Genomic DNA, 22,269 nt, shown 5'->3' with positions numbered 1-22,269 from the left:
GGGGGGCTAATTCAAGGGGTGGGGCAAGCTGGCGGGAGAGCTACTGGCCAATCGGGGTAGTGGGGGCCATCGGGGTGGGCAGGCTGGGGAGAGGGGCTGCAGGAGATTGGCTGGTTGGCCCACCCCCAGATTAGCCGGTTCACTGGCTGCAGTGGGCGTCATAGTAACCAGTCGTTCTGGTTGTTATGGTGTTCTCGTTGTTTGCTTTTTATATAGAGAGAGTATATGTTTTTAAGTTGGCATTTCCTATAAGAAATGACTGTTACCACACAATTTCTAGCAAATGTATTCCACTAGTGGTATACACAATTTTAATTGGAAAACATTTTTTATTTGAAAGTACTTTATTATGTTTTAGAAAAAACTTTACCACATCAGAGCCATGATTTGAGCCACTACACTATTCTTACAAGAAGTCCAAGTAAATAATACTAATTTGATTTTTTTAAAAAAATGAACTAAGTGATAGTGCTAGTAACCCTTAAATTTGGAAACAATCCCAAAGTGGGGTGTAAATGATTAAAGTTTTTAAAACATTAGTTTACTGTAATCCTTTTTGCACAAAAGGAAGTATTTATCTGTATTTTTGTTTTGTTTTTAATATTTTTACTAAATTATTCTCTTCACTCTTTTAATGGGTAGCATATAGATTGCCATAAAACGTCTGTCTCAGATTTGGAGTTTTCTTCAGATTTTACCCTGAAAATCACAAAGACATCCTTGTGCACGGTAAGTTATGTCATTTGACTTTTGCAAATATAACTAGCAGTGCAGTTGATTGTCAAGCTAGTAAATTAATTGCCACTCTTGTGATAAATGAAAAAGATTATTGCCTTTGACAGTCTATCTTTGCCTTGGTTAAGCTATTGAACAGATCTGTTTTAATAGGCCAGTAGACTTTTAAAAAGTTAGTTTAGTTCAGAAGAGAAAGTATTAGGAAATGACGTTTACATAATGATTTTTCTTAATAGATTATTCATTATTACCTACTAGAGGCCTGGTGCACGAAATTCATGCATGGGAGGGGGTGTCCTTCAGCCTGGCCTGCGCCTTCTTGCAATCCGGGCGGGACCCCTTGGGTAGGATCCCTAGGCCTGGCTGGCAATCAGGGCCTATTGTGGCTTTTCTTCCCATGGCTGCTGGCAGCTGGCCCCGCCCCCACTGCTGCCACTGCTTGATTAATAACAACTGACCAATCCTGCAAGGGATTCTTACATAGAAATTAGTTGTCATATCACCAATATTATTAAATAATATTGTTTCAAATCTACTTTCAGTTACCTTCACAAATGTAAAACTGTAATGAAGACTTTTAAGCACTGTGTTTGTTTTTAGTTATACATGTTTTTGAAATTTATATAGACAGATGAGTTTATTGAGTTTCATTGGTATGTTCTTTATTTTCTGGATATTGGTCAGGGTTCTTAGTTTCAGACAACAGAGTCCAAATCAGCTTATTTAAGCAGAAAGGGATTTATTTACTAAAAAGAATGAGATAATTTCCAGACATATTGGGAGAGCTAAAGGAAAAGATTATATTTTAAATTTCTAGAAACAACTAGAACTACACCATAGCACTGGCCTGCTACCAAGCTACCAACTCTAATGCTCCTGACCCACTCAGTAAGTGGTAGCCACCACTGACAACCCAGATGAATAAAACTCTACTACCTGTTCTTCTCCTACCAACTCAGGCTGTCTAGTTCCTCCTTAAACACATCTTCATTTAGCACATCTGCTTGGTTGAACCTAGGTTGTGTTGTTCCCTGGCTATCAATGTCTTGGAAAGTAGTTTTAGCTATAATAGTGTTGTGTTATAGATAGAGTACAAGAAGCTTTATGTTAAAAAATTGCATTTATCTTTCGATGATCTTAGTTTTATTCTGAAAGAGTAAAATAGAAAGAAACAAAACAAAAAAATGAAGTGTGTTTAATCCAAAGATTATAAAATATTTTATACTGAAGAATAACGTATCAAATAGGTACTTGCTGCATTTGTCCCTATACAATCAGAGTTCCATAAGAAAAAGAATCAGAAGCAAAGTTATCTTGTAGGTGTAAAGAACCTTTTATATTTACACTAGAGGTTCGATGCATGAAATTTGTGCAAGAGCCTTGACCCCGGCCCCTGCCCGCCACCTCTGCAGCTGGGGGTCTCTGCTGCTGGGGCCTCTGCTGCGGCCCCCGCCCACTGCGGCTTTGTCTGGAAGGAAGAACATCCGGTCTAATTAGCATATTATGCTTTCATTATTACAGATTTTTATTTCTAACATGCCTGAATGGTTTTAGTATAAAACTCTGGAAATGAATCAGGCCTAGAGTTTGGGAGGAGGTAGCAGGAAGTGGGAGTAGATTTGTATATGTCTGATTACTGCTGAGTAATTCACATTGAGAGGAATGTATAGTTTCAAACCATATTTATTGGGTGCATGCCAGGCACTGGTGATGTAAATTTTAGTAATTAACAGTCAGTGTTAACTCTTCTGAAATTATTCTGTGAAATAATTAGTCAATATAAATTGTTTTCCCATGGTGATAATATCTCAAAGTCATTTGATGCTTGCATATCAGGCAATGTGCTAATCACTTTAAAAGCATTATTTCATTTAGTCTTCATAATAACCATTTGAAGTGGGTACTAATATTACTCCCCATTTTATGGGTGAAGAAAAAATCACTGTAAAGTTTTACTTGTGAAATATCCTTACTCTTTTCTGACCCCCAAAAAAAACCCTTCTTAGTGGAATGTACAAACTTTTAAAGGATCATAAAGAAATGTTATGAATGAGATTTTCTAGGTGTGGAAAAAACGAGGTTGGAAGTTACATTTAAAACAGACTTGAAAAATTTTACTGTTGGCCAATAGTCTATCAGTTGTTGGAAGGGAAAGGGTAAGTAAATGTGTATGATCAAAATGTGTTCTTCCTCAGCGATAGGACTGACAGATTTATATGATAAAATAAGTCACATACCCTCTTTGTAGCAGAGAAAAGTAGACCTTGAATTTTTTTTTCTTTACACTTTCAGAGTAAGCTTGTAGTTATTTGGTTAAGCATATACATTTTTTTAGAAATTTCCTTTCCTTCCCAGCATACTTACTCTAATGTGAGCCTGACATAAATAAGAGTTTGTTGCCTAATGCTTTTAGTACATTTTCATTATTTGTGAGTCCCAACTATCCACCCATATCCACTCCAGCTATTTTTGGTGCCAACTCCTTACACTCTTCCTCTATGACTGTCTGCAGCTAATTATTATGCAAACCTAATCTCTAAGCCTACTTTTGAATGATAGATTATTTCCCCGGTTACTTGGGAATAATTCATAACAAAGGTATTAAAAAGGATGAGTGCCTAATTGGAACTTTCTCATAGTAGTTAGAAGAATTAGTGAAAATAAAAACAGTGCCTGGTAAAAGTTGGAGGAAGTTACTTTGGGGAGGAAGAGGTGTGGTTTTTTTAGATGAAGTGAAGAAAGAAGTATCCAGTTTTGTATTGCTAAGTACAAACCTTCAGATATATGAAATGTTTTTTTCTTGAATGCATAGCTTAAAAATAAGAAGGACAAAATCTCAGAGTTACTAAGGCCATTTTAAGTATATACATAACCATTTATTTCTTAATGGGATTCTAAATTTGTGGCTTAATTAAAATATTAGAGAAAATTGGATTTTTCAAATTAACAAGATGCTAAGAACACCCCCTTTGCATTTAATTTCAATAGCATGTGTGCTATAGACTGATAATGTTTTTAGGCAACTTTCTTAAGCTTATTAGAATCTTTAATGATGTCCTTCCCCAACACAGACACAGAAACACACACACATACACCCACCAAAGAAGAAATTTGATAGCATTCTTAATTTAATGCTGTACATTAACAAACTTTATGTTAACATGTGATATTTATATGTACATGTCTTGAGTTTGGTTGTCTATAATGATTAAAGGCTAATCTTCCAATGAATATTAGTAACACATGCATAGTAATTTCTGAGCATTTGCTACTGTATTATATTGTATTATTGACAGTTTCACCTTTGCTTTTATGGTGATGTATGAAGGCTTAGTTAGCAACTGACTTTTGTCATATCAGCCTGCCTAACCTTACAGTAAATAAACAGTAAAGTCCATTATTTTAATGGAAAGTTTATAGGTTCTCAAAAGCAAATGGCTAAGGCTATACAATTTGGAACTAACATGTTTTATCTTGTGAATTCTAGTTTATTTTTAATGTCATTTATGTAATTGTGTAATGTTCTCTTTATGTTCCATCAGCGTTTATATTAGCATCTGTTTAAGCTTCTTAAAGATAGAGACAAGCATCCTTTTTTATAATCGTAGGTATATATTAAATAGCTTTTTATACTGCCTTTTCTAGAATGCGTTGTTCACCTTTAAAATGAAAAGATTTAAGATAGTTTTATCAGGTTATATGCTCATGTACATAAATAATAACTTTGACATGTAAAGAGTTTTATTTGTTATATTATCTCTTAAAGCAATCATTTTTATATCTTAACTTCAGCATTATATTTTATTTTATTCTACCTTTAGCATTGGGATAATGACTGACACAGCAGTGTTCAGTTTGTATAAGCTTTCATTAATATGTTTTTAAACCTTACTTAAAAAAGAATGTTATTTTTCCTAGACATTTTTCTTTTACTACAGTTGTTAAAGATGAACCAATGAATTAAACCAAAAAAACAGGAGACTTAAAAACAATTTTTTCTAAAACTTTTAAATTTATTTTTAAATTATAGTTAGCATAAAGTATATTAATTTCAGGTGTACAACATAGTGATTAGTCATTTATATACCTTATGAATAGTAGATGTTTTTATATTTGTACTTAAAAACCTCTTACAGTAAACTCTTTTATTTTAGATTCTATTCATAAATATTAGTACAGTGGCATTTGACTTATTTAATTTTTTATTGCAACTTTAAAATTTTGTATACTAATAAAACATTTATATTAATGGCTCTTTCAGTTTGTTAAACAAATATTAAATGCTGAGTATGTGCCTGGTCAGAAATCTGTGGATGAACACACACACACAAAATAAACATAAAACCTATTCTTGTCTTGAAAAGGCACTTAATTGAGAGGAAGGAGGTAGGTGCTAAGAACATTTCAGTATGAATATAACGATATGAAGAGAGATATGTACAGGTTGGTCTGGGACTGGGCGCACAGAAAATAGATATTTTCTGGAGGAAAAATTAGTTTGTCATTAAATTTTATAGCCAATATTCCACGAGGAAGAAAAAAAATTTACTCTATCCCTTCAAAAAAAAAAAAAAGATTTTATTTCAAACAAAGAACCCTAATCTGTTTCCAAATATTAAAAAAAAAAAAAATTTAAGGAAAGGCCATTTAATAAGTTCACTTTCATATAATTTCAATTCATATGTTTTTTAATTCACTGTTGTTTTCCTTTTTAAAAAAAAATGTTTTTATTGATTTTAGATAGAGGAAGGGAGAGGGAGAGAGATAGAAACATCAATGATGAGAGAGAATCATCTATTGGTTGCCTCCTGCACAACCCCTAGTGGGGATCAAGCGCAACTGGAACACATGCCCTGACTGGGAATTGAACCGTGACCTCCTGGTTCATAGGTTGATGGTCAACAACTGAGCCACACCAGCCAGGCTCACTGTTGTTTTCTTTTTTTTTTTTTTGTATAAATATATTTTATTGATTTTTTACAGAGAGGAAGGGAGAGGGATAGAGAGTTAGAAACATCGATGAGAGAGAAATATCAATCAGCTGCCTCCTGCACACGCCCCACTGGGGATGTGCCCGCAACGAAGGTACATGCCCTTGACCGGAATCGAACCTGGAACCCTTGAGTCCGCAGGCCGATGCTCTATCCACTGAGCCAAACCAGTTAGGGCTCACTGTTGTTTTCTTAATCTGTATTCTTTCTGCTGTTGATAGCTAATAAATATTTTATTTTAAATACTATGTTTTTTAGTTCCAGGATTTCTATTTTAATTTTTTTGAGTTATCATTTTTCATCTTTTTAGCTAGTTATATCAATTTTTAATAACCTATATTCCTTAATATATTTATAATTTTTAGGATCTATTTACCAATCCCCTCAGCTATCTGTAAGTCTACTTCTTTTACTTACAGGCACTATGTTTTGTTTTTGTAATTTTATATTTTATGCTAGACATTGTATAAAAGACTAGTATAAAAGACTAGTACAGACTGTAGTAGCTAATATTTTTCCCTGGAAGAGCCTGAACTCACCTGTCAGGTAGCTAGAATAAAGGGCTGATTCTTTTATCTAAACTGGAGTTGAGTTTGATCAGAGGTTTGTACCACTGTTAGTTTCCCGTGTCTTAAGCTCAGGTTTAGGCCTCTTTCTCTTGCCAATTTCCTGGGAAGACCATCAGAATAAAGCTGGTTTTAGGGAAGAAGACAAAGTCAGGATTTTATGAGGTTTGGGAGATCTGATTTTTGGTGAGTCTTTCAGTGTGGAGCAAGGGGTTAGAGGGATAGGAAAGGTGCTGGTCTGGATTTGGCATGGTTCTTTATCTAGTTGAGAATTGGTGGACATTGTGAGGGTTGGCTTTCTGAGTGAATTTTGAAGAATAAGTAGTCTAGCTAAGTCATCTGTTCTTGAGAAAATGTATTTACTCACAGGTTTAGTTGAAAAGTCTCTTATTTATATAAATAGGTTTTTTTGAGTGACTGAAACAAGGAATCTCATCTTGGGCAAGAGTTTCTGGAATAGAGAGTTGATTAATAATGTGATGTTAATGGTGATGGTGAACTGTGTAGTTGCAGATGATTTTGGCTTTGGTATCTAAGCACTGAAGGAAAACCTCTCTCTTCCTGCTTTTGGAGCATAGCCACCAGCTTCATCTACATTCTCAGTTTGCAGAGAGGACTAGCTCTACCTTTCAGGCTTCTCTAAATTCCTGTGCACCATATTAGCCCAGACCTGGCCATAAAAATGGGCTGGGTTCTCCTTGTTCAAGTAACGTTCCTGTGCTTATGGTCATTCATTCATTTATTCCTTCTTTCTTCCTTTCCCTTGGACCCAACATTGGATAAATTCCCTCAGGTTTGAAAGCCACTATTTCTGTCTGCTCAACTAGAAAGGGCTCATCCCTCTCTGAAAATTGTTTATTTAATTTTATTTTCTTCCAAGGCTATTCGATGGTTTTCATGGAAAATATGAGTGTTTTCTTTCTGTTACATCTTCACTAGAAACAGTCTTTTTTAAAGTTAGGAAAAGTAAGTAAAAAATAAACAAAAATTATTAGTGAACCAGTAATAAATTGTATGTTACCTCCCAATTCTCATTTTGTTTTTTTTCCTCTTTTTTTTCCTTTTTAAAAAAATATATTTTATTAATTTTTTACAGAGAGGAAGGGAGAGGGATAGAGAGTTAGAAATATTGATGAGAGAGAAACATCGATCAGCTGCCTCCTGCACACCCCCTACTGGGGATGTGCTTGCAACCAAGGTACATGCCCTTGACCGGAATCGAACCTGGGACCCTTCAGTCCACAGGCCGACGCTCTATCCACTAAGCCAAGCCGGTTAGGGCCTCTTTTTTTTTTTTTTTTAATCATATACTTGATAAGTACTCAAAAGATAAATTTATCTTTGAATGGAGTAAAAACAAGTCTTTGAGTTACTGTTTTCTAAGGTTAATGCAGATGTTATGAAAAGAAACTTAAATGTTTACAATTCAAATTTTTAGTGATTCCTTACTCATAGTACTCTTTGTTTTCATTTTACTTTTTAATTAAGCTTTAAAATTTTCCAATGGCTTAAGAAAAAATCAAAATGAGCCTATTTCTTTGTAATAGTTTTCTTTAAGTCTTCTTTCAAGGCTTTTAGAAAATCTCTGTCAATAGAAACCTACTAATTCCAAACTCATTCTTGAGTATTAAATCAGTTGTTAGTACTTTGGGGTATATATTGACCTAATTTTGACCTTGCAAAGCTAATCAGCTAAAGAAACTAATTATTAAATCACATCTGTGCTGCTTAGAAATAGTAAGACTTGTCTTGAACTTGCATCGTAGATTTTAGTGGGACATCTGGTATATATTTCAGTAGGCTCCATTAAGTAAATTTTATGTCTTGAAGGGGGAGAGCATTTCTAATGATGTGATTCTACCTCTATAACCAGTTTTAGGTTTCTCCTTGTATGAATGACCATAGGATCTATTCTAGAGCATGGTCCTGAATTTTTTTCTTTCAGACTATTTAGCCTTAGATGGTGGTGGAATACTTAAATCTCTTCTTTTATTCTGGTTTTTTTTGAGTGGTATTATGTGCTAAGAGCTGCACTGCATTGTGAATATAATAACAAGCCAAGCAGACAGTTCTATTCACAAGGCATTAATGGGGAGACATATTAAAATTCACCTTATGAATATTAGATAAACCAAAGAGTTATTAAGAATTTGATTCCATGTGATAAAAGCATTGTAGTTATATAAGAAAATGTCCATACTTTTTAGAGATATAAACTGAAGTATACAGGGGAGAAATGACATGATGTCAGGCATTGCTTCAAAATAGCTCAGCAAATACGGGCATGGGCAGGGGGCAGAGGAAGAATAGATGAAGCAAGTGTTCCAAATACTGTTGAATATAGGTACTTAGAGCTTCTATACTTGTCTGTGTTTGAAATTTTTAATAGTTGGATTTTTTAAAAACAATCATACTAGTGAAAGTATTCTAAGAAATGCATAAGAGTGATGAGGCAAAGGTACTCCATTGAGATAAGTTATTTCTATACAACTCAGCTACCTGCTGTAGCTACCAAAGCTGAACACATGTTTACCCTATGGCTTAACCATCTCACTTAAGTCTTTAAACAGAAGAAATGTGTTCATATGTTCACCAAAACACATGAGTAAGGATGTCCATTGCAGCATTCTTCATTGTAGCTAAAGACTGGAAACAAGCAAAAAATTCATCATTAGTAAAATGGATAAGTAATAGTATATTTATGGAGTAGTGTACATCAATGAAAATGATGAACTTCAGCTGCGCAGGAAAATCGAGAAGCGGAACCTCAAGTTGTGGCAGAGGAACCTAAAGCTGCAGGGGGCCTGGGATGTGAGCCCGTCAGAAACTCAAGATCAAGATGTGTCTCAAGAAACCGTAGCAAGTGGAAAAATTAAAAAATCCCTGAAACAGTCTGTGAATGTAGGCTTGTCAGGAGCCCCAAATAGAGATACATGTAAAGAAACAGTGGGAGGTGGAAAAGTTAAAAAATCCCTAAAGCCGTCTATGAATAAGGGCCTGTCAGAAGCCCAAAATGGAGATATATCTAAAGAAACAGTGGAAAATGTAAAAGTTAAAAAGTCCCCCAAGAAATCTACCATATTAACCAACGGGGAAGCAGCAATGCACTCGCCCAATTCAGAATCTAAGAAGAAAAAGAAAAAGAGAAAAATGGTGGATGATACTGGGCCTGATACCAAAAAATCAAAAACAGAAGCCAAAGTGGAGCCAGAGGAAGGTGCCCAGGCCCCTGAAGAAACCGAAACCAGTGTGGGGAAGCCAGGCGATGGGGAAGAGGAGAGCGAGGTACCCAGCCTGCCCCTGGGACTGACAGGAACAGGAGTTCTTATTCTCTCCCCTACTAGGGAACTGGCCATGCAGACTTTCGGTGTTCTTAAAGAGCTGATGACACACCACGTTCACACATACGGGTTGATAATGGGCGGCAGCAACAGGTCTGCTGAGGCACAGAAGCTTGCTAATGGGATCAACATCATTGTGGCCACACCAGGCCGCCTCCTGGACCATATGCAGAATACTCCAGGGTTTATGTATAAAAACCTGCAGTGTCTGGTTATTGATGAGGCTGATCGTATTTTGGATGTTGGGTTTGAAGAGGAGTTAAAGCAAATTATTAAACTTCTGCCAACACGCAGGCAGACCATGCTCTTTTCTGCCACACAAACTCGAAGAGCTGAGGACCTGGCAAGGATTTCTCTGAAAAAGGAGCCATTGTATGTTAGTGTCGATGATGATAAAACTAATGCAACAGTGGATGGTCTTGAGCAGGGATATATTGTTTGTCCTTCCAAGAAAAGATTCCTCCTGCTCTTCACATTCCTTAAGAAGAACCGGAAGAGGACACTCATAGTCTTCTTCTCATCTTGTATGTCCGTGAAATACCACTGAGTTGCTGAACTACATCGATTTGCCTGTCTTGGCCATTCATGGAAGGCAGAAGCAAAATAAACGTACAACCACATTCTTCCAGTTCTGCAATGCGGGTACGGGGATATTGTTGTGCACGGACGTGGCAGCTAGAGGGCTGGACATTCCTGAAGTCGACTGGATTGGTCAGTATGACCCTCCAGATGACCCCTAGGAATACATTCATCAAGTGGGAAGAACTGCAAGGGGCCTAAACGAAAGGGGGCATGCCTTGCTCATTTTGCGTCCTGTAGAATTGGGTTTTCTTCGTTACCTGAAGCAATCCAAGGTCCCATTAAGTGAATTTGTGTTTTCCTGGTCCAAAATTTCTGACATTCAGTCTCAGCTTGAAAAATTGATTGAAAAGAACTACTTCCTTCATAAGTCAGCCCAGGAAGCATATAAGTCGTACATTTGAGCATATGACTCCCATTCTCTGAAACAAATCTTTAACGTTAATAACTTAAATTTGCCTCACATTGCTCTGTCATTTGGCTTCAAGTTGCCTCCTTTTGTTGATCTGAACTTGAACAGCAATGAAGACAAGCTGAAGAAGAGAGGAGGCGGCGGTGGATTCGGCTACCAGAAGCCCAAGAAAGTGGAGAAGTCCAAAATCTTCAAGCACATTAGCAAGAAGTCTTCCGACGGCAGGCAGTTCTCTCACTGAAGACGTCCTTCCACCTTCGGGGCTTAGTCCTGAGAGGAGTGGTTTTTCTTGCTCTAACAAGGACTTTTGACTGTAGGATTGGGACTGATCTAACAAGAGTGTAAATTGGCATGAAGTGCAAGCAATGAGCACTATTTCCAGCAAGTCTTGTTTATGTTGAGTCATAAAACAAAAACGAGTTCATTTTTTCTTGATTTCCCAAGGACAGCGCAAAAGGGTTTTTTGGTCTTTGTTGTGATTAAAGGGTATTTTGAGGTTAAAAAAACAAAAAAAAAGATGAACTTCACTGTATGCTACAACATATAGTACATATCTATAAACAATTGAATATAAAAAAATAAACGAACAAGCAGAACAGAAACATACTCATAAATACAGAGAACATTTTGAAGGTTGCCAGATGGGAGGGTGGTTAAGGGATAGATGAAAAAGGTAAAGGGATTAAGAAGTACAAATTGGCCTTTCCAGCGGTGACAGCTTCCTCTTGACATCTTGCTAAGGATCTCCTTCATCCCTCTCCAGGAGAGAAAGGAAACACAAGAAAAAGCGCCTGGGCAGAGTCTCAGTTTCTACTTCATGGGTGTGCAGTGCCCAGGATGCTATAAAATCACCACTGTTAGCCATGCACAGACGGTAGTTTTATGTGTTGGTTGCTCCACTGTCCTGTCTCAGCCTACAGGAGGAAAAGCAAGGCTGACAGAGGGTGCTCCTTCAGAAAGAAGCAGCACTAAAAGCACCCTGACAAACGGGGAACCATCCCAATAAACACACTTTGGATTTAAAATATAAAAGAATTGGTTGTTATAGAATAGTCATGGGGATATAAAGTACAACATGGGGAATATAGTCAATAATCCTATCTAATAAAGAGGTGATATGCAAATTGACCATCATTCCAACACACAAGGTGGCTGCCCCCATGTGGCCACAAGATGGCCGGCAGGGGAGAGCAGTTGGGGGGGACCAGGCCTGCAGGGGAGCAGTTAGGCAGTGATCAGGCTGGCAGGGGAGCAGTTAGGCAGTGATCAGGCTGGCAGGGGAGCAGTTAGGGGGTGATCAGGCTGGCAGGGGAGTGGTTAGGGGGTGATCAGGCTGGCAGGCAGAAGCAGTTAGGGGCAATCAGGCAGGCAGGCAGGCGAGTGGTTGGGAGCCAGCAGTCCCGGATGTGAGAGGGATGTTCCAGACTGGAGAGGGTGTAGGTTGGGCTGAGGGACACCCCCCCACCACCACCCCGTGCACGAATTTTGTGAACCGGGCCCCTAGTCTGTATATATATAAAAGGCTAATATGCTAAATGTCCGACCATCCGACCAGTCGCTATGACGCGCACTGACCACCAGGGGGCAGATGCTCAACGCAGGAGTTGCCATGACACACACTGGACATTTACAGAGAAAGGGCACGGCGGACCTGGCACCCACAAAGCAACACTCGACTTCCCCCAAGTGGGACACAGGCCCTGCCACCGCCCTGGAGCAACAGCCCACCAAATTGCAGCCGACACTGCCGAGACCCCTATGGCGCAAAATGTTGCCCATGGCCCAGCCCAGCCTGGAAATGGTGGCTGTGGGCACTGGGTAATGACGTGACGTAGCAACTCTGGGCTTCCTCTTCCTAGCGACAACTAGCCTCCTTGCAGTTTCTTCAGTCCAGGAACATGACTTGCTTTATAGCCAGGTGCAAACATTTCACACTTTAACCAAATGTCTGTGAAGCATTTTCCCGTGCCTCATCTCATTTGATACACACAGAAGTCCTGGAGTAGGTAGACAAGAGATTCGGTGGAATCCTATTTTCTTTTCATTAGCTGGGAAACGGAGATTTAGAAAGTTTAGGAACTTGACCCGACTGAAAAGAAGTAAGAAATGGTAGACCTTGAAAATGACCAGGTTTTCTCACTGCACAGAATATAGTCAAACACTGCTGCAGCTAAATATTTTACTCTTTGTTCTCCCTGCGTGATCTACAATAATCTGCTTCGTGTTGATATTTACTGCTGTGTTGCTGACAATTACCTGAAAGAGAAGTTGGGGTGCCTCACCAAGCTGGAAAAAGTTTAGCTAAATCAGAAAGCAGGTCTAATTTAGCAAGTTTATCTATATATATAAAAGGCTAAGTTGACTTGCACATGCACGATATATATATAAAGCTCTCCCTGGCGCCAGTCACATGCATGTGTTTCAGTCTGTCATTGTTGATCATGAATTTGGTTGACACTTTTATTATAGAGAAAGGGTGAATAGTGACATTAAAATACTAGTATTTCTTCTAATTAATTTCTTTTCAGTGTGCACAAATTCGTGCACCGGGCCTCTAGTATTCTAATAACTATGTAAGGTGTCAGATGGGTACAAGATTTATCAGCAGATCACTTGGTAAGTTATGTAATGTCTAAGCACTGGTGTGCATACCTGAAACTAATATAATAATGTATGTCAACTCTAATTGAAAAGTACAAATGATTTTTTAAAATTAAAATAAAGAGCAAATCCAATGGAATAGCATCATGTACTAATTATAACTTAAACTAAATTAACTATTCATGTTTAAAAAAAGAGTCTGTGAAAGAAATAATGGTTTAAATAGTGCAGATGATTGTACCCTCCATTTTATTTAGCAAACATGGGCCCATTTAGGGGTACATGAAGTGGATATCGGCTATTTTTATGTACTGTTCAATCTATAAATAATCACTTTTCTAAAATTTATCAAACCACCTACTAGCCTCATTCCAGGGATGTCTTTTTTTTTTAATTTTTTTCTTTATTGATTAAGGTATTACATATGTGTCCTTATCCCCCATTGCTCCCCCACTCCCCCCACTCATGCCCTCACCCCCCTGGTGTCTGTGTCCATTGGTTAGGCTTATATGCATGCATATAAGTCCTTTGGTGATCTCTCCCCCTTATCCCGACCCTCCCTTACCTTCCCTCTGAGGTTTGACGGTCTGATTGATGCTGCTTTGTCTCTGGATCTGTTTTTGTTCATCAGTTTATGTTGATCATTATATTCCACAAATGAGTGAGACCATGTGATATTTATCTTTCTCTGACTGGCTTATTTAGTTTAGCATAATGCTCTCCAGTTCCATCCCATGCCGTTGCTTCTTTTTTACCTCAGCCATACTATTCCCTTGTGTAGATGTACCACAGTTTTTTAATCCACTCATCTGCTGATGGGCACTTAGGCTGTTTCCAAATCTTAGCTATGGTAAACTGTGCTGCTATGAACATAGGGGTGCACATATCCTTTCTGATTGGTGTTTCTGGTTTCTTGGGATATATTTCTAGAAGTGGGATTACTGGGTCAAATGGGAGTTCCATTTTTAGTTTTTTGAGGAAACTCCATACTGTTCTTTACAGTGCCTGCACCAGTCTGCATTCCCACCAGCAGTGCACGAGGATTCTTTTTTTCTCCGTATCCTCGCCAGCACTTGTCATTTGTTGATTTGTTGACGATAGCCATTCTGACAGGTGTGAGATGGTACCTCATTGTCGTTTTGATTTGCATCTCTCGGATGATTAGTGACTTTGAGCAGGTTTTCATATGTCTCTTGGCCCTCCTTATGTCTTCTTTCGAAAAGTATCTATTTAGGTCGTTGCCCATTTTTTGATTGGGTTGTTTATCTTCCTTTTGTTAAGTTGTATGAGTTCCCTGTAAATATTGGAGATTAAACCTTTATCAGTGATAACATTGGCAAATATGTTCTCCCGTGCAGTGGGCTTTCTTGTTTTGTTGATGCTTTCTTTTGCTGTGCAAAAGCTTTTTATTTTGATGTAGTCCCATTTGTTTATTTTCTCTTTAGTTTCCATTGCCCTAGGAACTGTATCAGTAAATATATTGCTACAACATATGTCTGAGATTTTGCTGCCTGTGGATTCCTCTAATATTTTTATGGTTTCCTCTCTTATGTTTAAGTCCTTTATCCATTTTGAGTTTATTTTTGTGTATGGTGTAAGTTGGTCTAGTTTCATTTTTTTGCATGTATCTGTCCAATTTTCCCAACACCAATTATTGAAGAGACTGTCTTGACTCCATTGTATGTTCTTGCCTTCTTTGTCAAATATTAATTGAGCATAATGGCTTGGGTCGATTTCTGGGTTCTCTATTCTATTCCATTGGTCTATATGTCTGTTCTTGTGCCAGTACCAGGCAGTTTTGAGAACAGTGGCTTTGTAATACAGCTTGATATCTGGTATTGAGATCCCTCCTACTTTGTTCTTCTTTCTCAGGATTGCTGCAGCCAGTGGTTCTCAACCTGTGGGTCGCGACCCCTTTGGGGGTCGAACGACCCTTTCACAGGTGTCGCCTAAATACATCCTGCATATCAGATATTTACATTACGATTCATAACAGTAGCAAAATTACAGTTATGAAGTAGCAACGAAAATAATTTTATGGTTGGGGGTCACCACAACATGAGGAACTGTATTAAAGGGTCGCGGCATTAGGAAGGTTGAGAACCACTGGCTGCAGCTATTCGGGGTCTTTTTTTATTCCAGGTGAATTTTTGGAGAGTTTGTTCTAGGTCTGTGAGATATGCCATTGGTATTTTAATGGGTAGTGCATTGACTCTATAGATCCAAGGGTGTGCATCTTTGTTTGTTCATATATCTCTGCCTCCAAAATGCTGTCACTGGCTAATTGCTTTTTCTTTATCCAAATTAACAACAGTTTTACTATCTCTTCAGTGGCCTGTGATCATTGTTTCCTTCACACCCTTACCAATATTAACACTCTTGATGGCCTTTTTGTGTTTTAAAATTAAAACATAAGCTAATCATGCTTAATCTTCTTTTGAAAGCCAAGCTTATAGCCCCTTTGAATCTGCGTTTTAAAAAATTCATTAACAGCTCCTGGATCTTAGGGCCACAGGACAAGGGCTGCCCGGTGGGCCCCGCTCTCCCGGCGCCGAAAGGTGGGTCCTGGGTCACCGCGCCCGCCCGGAGAGGCTGCGGCCGGGAGGGGTGCCGGGGCCTGGGCGCCCCGCCCCGCCCGCCCCGCGCAGTATTTATTGCTAAGTTATTGTCCGGGGGCGGCGCGGCCGGGCCCAGGTATTTATTGCTGTACATAGTGTATGTTTGTGATATATAAGGTTTCTTTATTTTGTATATGACCAATAAACACCTTTTAAAAAGAAAAAAAAATTCATTAACATTGATTAACACTGATTGAGTTATATTTAAAAAGGACTTGAATATCAAATTGTTCTAAAATATAATCTGAGTAGAATGTTGAAATTCTTAAGCTACATTATAATCATACTTTAATTATAGATATGTATAGGGTTATACTTGAAATCAGAATGTCAAGGGTCAAAATATTTAGGAGAGAAATAATCACACTCAAACAGGACTGAAATACTTATCTCAAGCATAGCAATAAGCATAAGAATGGTTTATCAAATAATCAATAAGAGTGGACTCTTGATTAGAGATGACAGGGGAGTTCTCCCTAGACTTATCTCAGAGACTGTCAATTAGAATTATTAGGTTGTGATAATAAATGAGTTTGACCAGGTATTTTCCTCTTTGATTCAGGCACTTTCTCTAGTGTAATGACCTATAAGGAAGTAATCTTCCCAGTTCAGATTTCCTTTGATTTAATGCTCTGGTACAAACCATCGTAAATGTTGCCATCCTGATTTTCTAAAAATCCTAAAGTACCTATGTTTCCAGATGTCTGATATATGTATATCTGTGTATTTACAGGAAGGACTAGTCCTCATGGGAAAGTGAGTCAATAATTGGAAAAATAAACTTTGTTATATATACCAGTTGTCTCATAACTTAATATTTACCAAAACCAGTCAATTTTTTGCTTTTCTAGAAGATTGAATGAGAAAAGGACCAATTTAGAAATATAAGGGAGTTTTCTGAAAGTGATTAAAATCAAAGAGGAGAGTTTAAACAGTGATAATATAGCACTGTGATTAAAAGCTTTAGCTCTGATGGTCCCAGTTTACCAATATGACTTTAGAAGAGGTGTTTGATTTCTCAGGACTTCAAATTTTTTATGTGAAAAGTGGAGATAATGACACCAGTACCTACTTCCTGGGTATTATTTTGAGTGCTAAATGAGATAATATGTAAAAGCATTTACCACTATACCTGGCACATACAAAATGCTCATAAAATGATCTAATTAATGTTACCATTCGCTTTCCTGTCTTGCCTTAAAGAAAGAATTGTTTGTTCAAGTTTATTTTTAACATGCATTTGCTTTTGAGGATTTAGTATTGTGTGATTTCATAGATGAATTTACTTATTCCATCAGGATTGAACTGACTAGTTTTTTTATAGGCAAAGGTATGCAGTGAAAACTCTTTGACCTATTCATATACTTGAATATCCTAATGTAGTGGAGAAATGAGATCTTCTTTCAAAATGCTGCATTTATGCAAATCAGCTGTTTCTCAAAGCAAAATCACTTTCTGCCTACAGTTTTGCAGAGTCACATTTTTAATTTGTAGATCACTGTGACAATGACAACTATTACAGAATGCTCTTTTCTTTAACAACTGATATGTCCTGCCTCTCCCCAAAGTCTGCAGTGCAGTCTGATTTTTCTTTTCTCTTCTCATCCTCATTCTTTCATTCATCATCCAACCCCATGGATATGGGATGGGCCAAACTGAGAATATGAGGGCCCCATTTTTGTATTCCTACCCATGTGATGCTGTCAAAAGGGTTGCACAGGTAGTCTTTTAGCTGCTTCCTCTGAACTGGCAAATGCCTGTAAGGCAAAAGCAGTCCCAAATGTGTCTCATTTTTTTTTTTATTTCTTTCTTTGCTGAGTCTTACCTTGGTAATGTTTTAATTTATCTCTCTGATGCCTTCAAGCACATAGTATTTTATATTTTTTCAGTTCTTATAGTTGCTCTCAGCAAAAGGGTCACTGTGGGAAGCTGATATAGGGTTAAGCCTCGGACTGACCTGTGGGCAAAGTCACAAACAATTCCCAGTTTAGAGGGCACAGTCCTCTTAGCATAATTAGGCTTGACCTTATGAGGCTCTCTAGGTCTTATCTGGGAAGCTAATGGGCTGAGGGAAGTGCAGGAAGTGTAACTATGGTCAAAACAAGTGAAACTCACAAGAACTGTGTAACTATAGAAACCACTACCTTGTTTACCTCTCGCTATAAAATAAAGGCTCAGCTTGCCTTGGGATATCTCTCCTTTTTCTCTGTGGCCTCAGCCAGGCACAGGGAAGATCCACGGAGACTAAGGAAAGCTAGAGAGTTCTGCACGCTGTCTCTGTGTAAAACCTTCTTCGCGACTCCGTCCACACCTTTGGGAACCCCTGGACCACTGGGGCTGGACCCCAGCAGGTCACTATATTTTATGTAGTCCACCACTACAGGAGCCAAATTCTTCACTGTGCTGTTTTTTTCCTCCCTAAGGTCTTCTGTCTATAACACTTCCCCATTCTCTAAACTATTTCCCTCTTAATTGTTCTATGTCAGTTTAAATGTTACTTCCCCTAGGCAGCCTTCTCTAATCCCACAGAGTAGATTCTAATAAATCTATTAAATGTTGCTGCACTCCCTGTAATAACACCCACCATACTCATAATATTTTTCGTTCAGTGTCTTGTGTTCAGCTGTGGATTCCTATAGGCTCTTCAGGGCAGTCTCATCATGTCTGTGGTCACCTCCATATCCTCACTGCCTAAGCAGATGCTTGGGTATTCTACCTAAACAGTGAAAATAACTGTTCAGTTGAAGCATACAATAGCGAAAATTAATCTGTGCTCTTAGAAGTCAGGATAGTAGTGAGATAACATAAGTGTTGGTGAGAATGTGGAGAAAAGGGAACCCTTGTGCATTGTTTTGGGAATGTAAACTGGTTCCTCAAAAAATTATAGATAGAATTACCATATGTCCCTGTAGTCCCACTCCGGGTATATATCCAAAGGAAATTAAAATAAGATCTTGAAGAGATGTCTTCACTCCCATGTTCATTGTAGCCACGATGTGGAGACAACCTAAGTGTCAAACAAGTGAGTGGATAAAGATGTGGCATATAGATGCAATGGAATATTCAGCCATAAAAAGAAGGAAATCCTGCTTTTGTGACAACAAGGATGGACCTCGAAGGTATTATGCTGAATGAAATAAGTCAGACAAAGAAAGACAAATACTGTATGATATCATTTATTTGTGGAATCCTTTAAAAAAGCCAAACTTATAGAAACCGAGAGGAGAAAGGTAGTTACCAGTGGCTGAGGGAAATGAGGAGACATTGATCAAAGGATACAAACTTCAAGTTATAAGTTGAATAAGTTCTGGGGATTTAGTGTATATTGTGATTATAGTTAATAATACTATATTATATACTTAAAAGTTGCTAAGAGAATGGATCTTAAATGTTCTCATTTCCAAAAAAATTGATCATTGTCTGATTCTGATGGTGGTGTCAGCTAACACTGTGATAATAATCACTTTGCAATATGTAAGTGTATCAAATCAACACATTACACCCCTTAAATTTACACAATGTTGTCTATTATATCTCAGTAAAGCTGAAAGAAAAAATCAGGATAGTAGATGCCTTTCGGGGGTTAAGGTGCCTAGGATTAGCTAAATACATAAGGGGGATTACTAGGGTGCTGGAGATTCTATTTCTTGATCTGGGTGTTGGTTTCACAGCTATATTTAAAAGAGAAAATATTGGTAAATATCAATGAATATAAAATGTATAAAACAATATCTTGTGCTTATAGCTAGGAAGAAATGTAGAGTAGTTAGGGCATGTAAGGTATCAATTTATGAAATGTCAGGATTAAAGTACTGTTTTAGGCTCTAAAGAGGTGATTCCTTCTGCTTCCTAAAATCGCTATAATAAGCAATTTTGAAATTACAAGGGAGTGATCCAAATAAATGTTAAAATTTATTTATAATCTGGGAATATTTCAAGTAGATAAAAATTAATTGCATTTAGTTTTTCAGTAAAAGTACCTTTAAGAAATTTTAGACCTATTGTCTGTTTTGCTACTTCCCATATTGCTAGGTCTGTTTCTAAAGTACTCAATTTGGCAATATCCCTTGAGAAGTATATGGCACTTAATGTGTATTGTTCCCTAGAGGAATTATGAAAGAAAGAAAAGATGCAAATTTTCTCTTGGGATAAAATAGAAAATTAATTGAAGAAGAAAGAGTTCATAATTTAAGGTATAATTAATATTGGGAGAAAATTCTAATATATAATTTTCATATTTGCTGATTATGCTTTCTTAGTTTTAATGCCAGTCATCACTAGCAGAATTCATGTTTTTTTGCAGTAGCTTGTATGTCTTTTGTTTGTAGTTTTATCTAGTTGGTTTATATACAGAGATATAAGCTATAATAATCATTTTTATGCATTATCTTCTTATTCTTTCTTTACTTGCTTTAGACCTAGCAGTTGGCTTTTGAATTCCATTTTAAGATTCTGAAAGAAATACTTCCACAAAAAATGAATTGTATTTTTGTTATAGTGATTCTCCTGCATGGATTACAAGCACTCTGTCTCCATGCTTGGATAAACTCCATCAAAAGCACATTATCCTCCTACTTCTGTGGACAGCTGCCTAATTGTATCTGCTGTAACCACACGCTGTTGGAACATGATACCAATGAAGAACAGAAATGATAAATTACTCCCTGCAGGTGATAGTGATAATGATAATTTTTAATTTCCTTCTTTCTCATAAGGTCTAGTCTGATCTTATTTCATTGGCTGCCATCCTGTTACACACACATACACAATACGTTCTCTTTAAAGAAATACTCATTGCACCAAAATACATGAGGAAGTAATTCATTTTTATTTCAAATCATTGTTCTTCAAATGAGCATTGTTCTTAAAACGAGCTGCATCTACCTTTATGTGTTGGATAAACAAGCAAATTGTGACTTAAAACAGATTTTTAAATGATTCGATTTACAAATGCTGTGAATTTTTTTTTTCCCTTTTTGTGCAATGCACAAAGAGACGAACAGATCATTCTGAAACTGTATTCTGATGGTTAGGAATATTTAAGATGCACAATAAAGTTACATGTCTTATTTTCCTATGTACTTCAAAGTAATTATGGAGGATTTTCAACAAATTACAAGTATGATCAAGCTGTTCCAGAAATTTACTGTACGCATGTGTTTTCCTTTCATTCTGTTTTTTTTTTTTTCCATCATCATCAGTATTGTTCTTATTTACCACTCATTTTCCCTTCTCTCAATCTAAGGGCTTTATAACTAAGTTTTTTCTGACTGTTGTATAATTCAATGAAACTTTAATTGTGACCTTGCCTTTGCAGATTAACTCAGCTCTTAGAAATATTTGATTTTAATGCTTTTTTCCCCCTCAGCTGTTCCTTTTGCCCCTGACAAGATATATATGTGGAACAAAAGAGGAATTTATTCTGTGGTCAGGTCTTCTAACATATCTGATCTTTTTCAAGCACATGTCAAGCTGTGCTGCAGTTATTTATTACCATTGTCTATGAGTCTTCATTTTCAATTTCCTATGCTTGTTGTTTGTTTTTTCTTATAGTTGAATGACATACACAGAGAAAGGATAAATTTATTGAAATTAACATTTAAAAGATCTAGAGATACCCTGGCATGATGATAATAAGGTAGTGAAACTATAAGTACAAAAAGGTGGCATATTCATATTCTGAAGCAAAATAGTTTTGTTCCCAAATCAACTGACATATTTGGTTATAATGGCTTTGCAGAAATAAAAACACTAGTCATAGTTCAATTGGTTTATATAACTATGTTTCAAGGTTAAGGTTTTTTTCTCTCCTAATTTCTATTTTAATTATTAAGGAGCACTTTTACAGCAAAAAATATATATATTTTTAAAAACTGTTTTCTTTGAGTGGCATTCTAGGTCTTGCTTGTGTTTGAAGGTAATTACCAATTTTTTAAACCAGAAATTCCCTTTGGTTTTTCAGAGTAAGAGTCTTTCACTTTCTCAGTTATATGAATGCTAATTGACAAGTAGATTATCTGCACATACCTTTTTATTTATTTATTTATTTATTTATTTATTTATTTATTTATTTATTTTTTATTGATACCAGAGAGGGAGAAAGGGGAGAGAGAGATAGAGAGATAAACATAGATGTGAAAGAGACACATTGATTGGTTACCTTCCTTATGTGCCTCACCGGGATGGAATGCACACCCTAAATGTGTGTCCTGACCTGGAATCAAACCTATAACCTTCTGGTGCATGGGGCAAGGCTCCAACTAACTGAGCCACACTGGCCAGGGTCGCACATAATTTTTAATCTCTGGTGAATTTCTTCCTAATGTTCCTCATGTTTCTGCTTAATGTGTGCTGGGGAACTGATCTTAACATTACCCTCAACCAAACATCATTAGGAGGGAACTGCATGAGGAGCTAAAGATATTA

The 22,269-nt window shown here is 37.2% G+C and overlaps 1 protein-coding gene across 3 annotated transcripts in view; it reads left to right on the top strand.

Annotated features, from left to right (window-relative positions):
- PRMT3 (protein arginine methyltransferase 3) overlaps positions 1-22,269 on the top strand; it is a 94,533-nt gene that overhangs the window by 55,724 nt on the left and 16,540 nt on the right. For 2 of the 3 annotated variants that reach the window (XM_023758905.1, XM_006094786.3), the window contains one exon: positions 643-729. In XM_023758905.1, the coding sequence (XP_023614673.1) occupies positions 643-729 (87 nt within the window). Of the gene's footprint in view, positions 1-642; positions 730-9,031; positions 10,401-22,269 lie in introns of those variants that run through there. The other variant, XM_023758904.1, reaches the window with a different exon arrangement.

The sequence above is a fragment of the Myotis lucifugus genome, unplaced genomic scaffold (assembly GCF_000147115.1).
Source record: "Myotis lucifugus unplaced genomic scaffold, Myoluc2.0 scaffold_143, whole genome shotgun sequence".
Lineage (NCBI taxonomy): Eukaryota > Metazoa > Chordata > Mammalia > Chiroptera > Vespertilionidae > Myotis > Myotis lucifugus.
This window is presented reverse-complemented; position numbering and strand designations above follow the sequence as displayed.